The sequence below is a fragment of the Trachymyrmex septentrionalis genome, unplaced genomic scaffold, assembly GCF_001594115.1.
Source record: "Trachymyrmex septentrionalis isolate Tsep2-gDNA-1 unplaced genomic scaffold, Tsep1.0 scaffold191, whole genome shotgun sequence".
In the NCBI taxonomy this organism is placed as follows: domain Eukaryota; kingdom Metazoa; phylum Arthropoda; class Insecta; order Hymenoptera; family Formicidae; genus Trachymyrmex; species Trachymyrmex septentrionalis.
The window spans coordinates 283,412-287,102 of record NW_017305083.1 but is presented as its reverse complement, the minus strand read 5'-3'; the positions used below and the strand labels follow the sequence as shown (position 1 = coordinate 287,102).

At 34.6% G+C, this 3,691-nt stretch overlaps 2 protein-coding genes across 4 annotated transcripts in view; one reads left to right on the top strand and one right to left on the bottom strand.

The window, feature by feature from the left end:
* Positions 1-525, bottom strand: part of LOC108747089 (uronyl 2-sulfotransferase-like) — a 20,412-nt gene extending 19,887 nt beyond the window's left edge. Inside the window, exon 1 of the mRNA XM_018484344.1 lies at positions 453-525. Coding sequence (XP_018339846.1) covers positions 453-525 — 73 coding nt within the window. The remainder of the gene's footprint in view (positions 1-452) is intronic.
* Positions 526-1,794: 1,269 nt separating this feature from the next.
* Positions 1,795-3,691, top strand: part of LOC108747111 (potassium voltage-gated channel subfamily H member 8) — a 31,120-nt gene continuing 29,223 nt past the window's right edge. For 2 of the 3 annotated variants that reach the window (XM_018484380.1, XM_018484379.1), the window contains exon 1: positions 1,812-1,897. In XM_018484380.1, the coding sequence (XP_018339882.1) occupies positions 1,822-1,897 (76 nt within the window). In that variant the 5' untranslated portion in view covers positions 1,812-1,821. Of the gene's footprint in view, positions 1,898-3,691 lie in introns of all 3 variants that reach the window. The other variant, XM_018484381.1, reaches the window with a different exon arrangement.

Below are 3,691 nucleotides of genomic sequence, written 5' to 3'. Positions count from 1 at the left end.
CATTATTAACTCTAATTAAATAAGAAAAATCCTATATATAATCGGTCAAAGTGGATTTTAATGCTTAAATATCTCTGTGTAAATTTATATACATATTTAATTCCGCAAACTACATGCCGAAATCTTTTTAGTCTTGAAACGCAATTATAACCAGAACCAGAATAGTAATATCACTTATTAAATTGACAAGCAGTTTAATAGCGTTTTTATGCTAAGACGCTTTATTAAGAATATTAATAATTTGATGTTAATGAGAATTTTAAATTTGCAAATAATTTATTTAGCGGAAAATACTATCTCAGCCGGGGTTCAAATCCGTATCTTCCATATTCCGGACATCCTCACTATTTGAGCACTCTTTGTAATTATTACACGTTATTATTTTATATGTATTATATATATTATAATATTATATATTTATCTTGGTATTGGCAAGGTATCTTATGACTCACTCTTGATTATGTCAAATACTTTACAACCTTGTGGAAAAGTGCTACTGAGCTCAATAGTATTTTGAGACTGCATTACTGCACTACAATACTATTACGCAATACATTACTACTGTATTGTTGCGCACTACTGTATTGTTGCGCACTACTATACTATTGCTGTAATATAGTACAATAGTGCTTCAAAATACTGCTGCGTAGCAGTATTTTTCTACAAGAGAAATAAGCGTGTGGATTGTTTTTCTATCTCGAGCGAATTCGTGATTAATTAAATGCACGATTGTCCTGAAGTAATGATAACAAGCATAATAAATTTACATAGACGTATTGTATATTTCCGCGAGATATGCAAGATACAGTAGTATAACTCGGTTATTCACGAAACGGTCAATGATTTCTCGACTATGGGAAAATCGAGGTGATTGGATTAGTTCCAGAAAATATTTATTGTATCAGCTTGAAACCCGGGCAACGCGCGTTACAATAGCACTTTGTCTGATAATAGAGAGATTCGAATGTTGTTTACTTGCAATATTCTCCAATGAATCGTATATTTTGGTACTTACTTATATAATACATGACAATAAAATCCAACGTTCACAAAAGAATTTTGTTAAATATATGAAATACTTTTCACTATTATAACATACAATACTTTTTACGTCTCTTTACATCAGATCTAGTCAATTTGAACTCCGGAGCCAAAATGCAAAACCATTGACGCAAAAAAATTCAATGTGAATAAGATTTCGGGGACCATAAAGTATTGATACGTATCTGAGTGACGCTTATTAACAGTTTACAATCCCTGAAATCTTACATTGAATTTTTTTGCATCGATGGCTTTGCGTTTTGGCTTCGAAGCTCAAATTGGTCAGGTCTGCTTTATACACTAGAGGTAGAAGAGCAATGGTAATCGGGATAACCAAATCCCTTGAGTTAAATAATATTTCGTTATTTGTAACTTCCAAAATGTGTGTCAAAGTATAAATTAATTCATTTCTGTGGTTAGTTTCACAATGTAAACAACGTTTGTATTAATGTATGCGCTTAGTGAATAATCAACTAAATGTATTAAATTTGGGTTAAATTTAATACATTTTCTTGGCTGTAGTTACGTTGTTTAATGGAGTTAAATTGTTTAACTCTATTGTTTTAGTGAAATTATAATGACATTAAGTAAGAATATTAGCGATCTATAGAAATGATTAAAAAATAACTCAAATTGAATATAATTTCATATTATGAATTTAATAATGTATATTAATTTTGTAGATAATACGTGATATACTATACATGCAAATAATTTAATTATTGGTATTTACATATTTGCGCAGGTTCGTGCGCTTAACAGCGCGGTGGAGCGGCCCCAATGCCGGTCAGGAAGGGCCTCCTCGCTCCACAAAATACCTTCTTGGATACAATTGCGACTCGCTTCGATGGAACCCGTAAGTCTGTCTACTGCTCTGTATACACTTGTACCTTCGAACAGTTATAATATGATCAAACGCCGCTCGTGGGTGGATCAAATTTTGAAAAGATTTTGTCACGCCGAGGATCCATGTTAATTAACTCTTTCCTCTGCTCTTATTAATTTTCGTAAATTGCATTTTCGCTGTAAATATCAAACAATCTATACTATTCAACCTCGTCGTGGCACTGAACCTCGTTCGAGACTGAAATACACTTTCGACCGAAGAAGAATCTACCTTTTTAAATAAGTAAACTTTATCTACAAAAATTCTTTTAAAAGATTAAAAACGGTAGACTAGAGTACTGCGGGGACGCCAATGTCATCGCTTCTTTCGATTAACTTTGATCCCTCTTCATGAGGGTTGTGCTCCCCTAAGTCCACCCTGCATGTTGCTAGGGATACGGATAATGAAAAGGTTCTTCGTATTGCTTTAAGTTTAAATCGATTTTAACTCGGTTTTATGAAAACGTTCGAAATAAAATGTTTAGCGCGAGGAATAAGATGTAATGCATGAAATAAGATAAAATTATTAATACATCTCTCTCTCTCTCTCTCTCTCTCTGTCTTCTTTGCATAAACATCACGCTTTAAATCCATTCAGTTTCACGTTTCATCCATCGAGGCTTACCGTATATTGTTAGTCCCGACCGGGCCTATAATGCTAATGTCCCTGTATCACGCGGCTTTCCCTAATGCCTCAATGCGTGCATTGGCATTAACTGCGGAGACATTAACGATGCGAGAGGCGTAGGATGTCGGTACTGATAGGTAGTGCAGCTTCATAATTGTAATACACGTTGCAGCAGTCGGGCGCGAATAAATTGAGAGAAAATCTTAGAAATGTCCTTTTTTTCTTTATTAATCGGAGAGCCAGATTTTACGTTTAAAACTCGAGAGAGAAAGCTCAAGCTGTAAAACATAATGTCTCCTTCCGGACTTTCAGAGCCAACGGTTGTTGCAGTAAAACTGATTTTAGGAAAATCTCGAGAAATAATTTTCCCGAGATTTTCCTCACAGACTTTTCGTACTGATACAGCGTTGGCATTTTTGCACGCGATTGTAGCCATTCACGTATTTCACATCAATCATTTTGCTCACACAATATTTTTTTCTTATTCCGTAGAGCCACAAGTTAGTTAACGCCTAACTTTTATGTCTACATCAAAGTCAATGTAAAACTTTCATTTCTTCGAGCTAAGAGTAATCTAATTATAAGAAGTGGGCGACAGATCGCCAGCGTCGTCATCCTAAACGAATTGCAGATAGAATTGCATCTTTAATAAATATCGACGTCTTTTTTCTTTGTCAATGATACCGAGAAATCTTATTCGATGACTTTGCAAAAGGTTGCATGTTTAATTCAGTTTTTCACGGTATAATTACGGGCACGCGCATCTATTGATTAAACGTTCTCCACATTGTTGAAATCTATTCGTTTCTTTTATATATTTCCGTATCTCTTTGTATTGCACAATTTTTCTCTCTTTTGTTTATTCCAATTAAGATCTAGTCATTGCGCGTATTCTAGTCAATTATTTTTTGATTCCTTTGAGGTTTCCTCTTGTACACTCTTTGAAATTGAAAATATTTCGCATTGTGTTTCTCATTCTATTGTTATAGCGACGTATCATGGTACACGGTTTGCGTGCAGTTAGATAACCCCTCGCCAAGAACACCTGATAAAACTTGATGTCCGTCGACCCTCCGTCGCCGGCAAAGCATATAATATTAATTCAACATTGGCGCCATTGGCGAATCGATTTCGTTT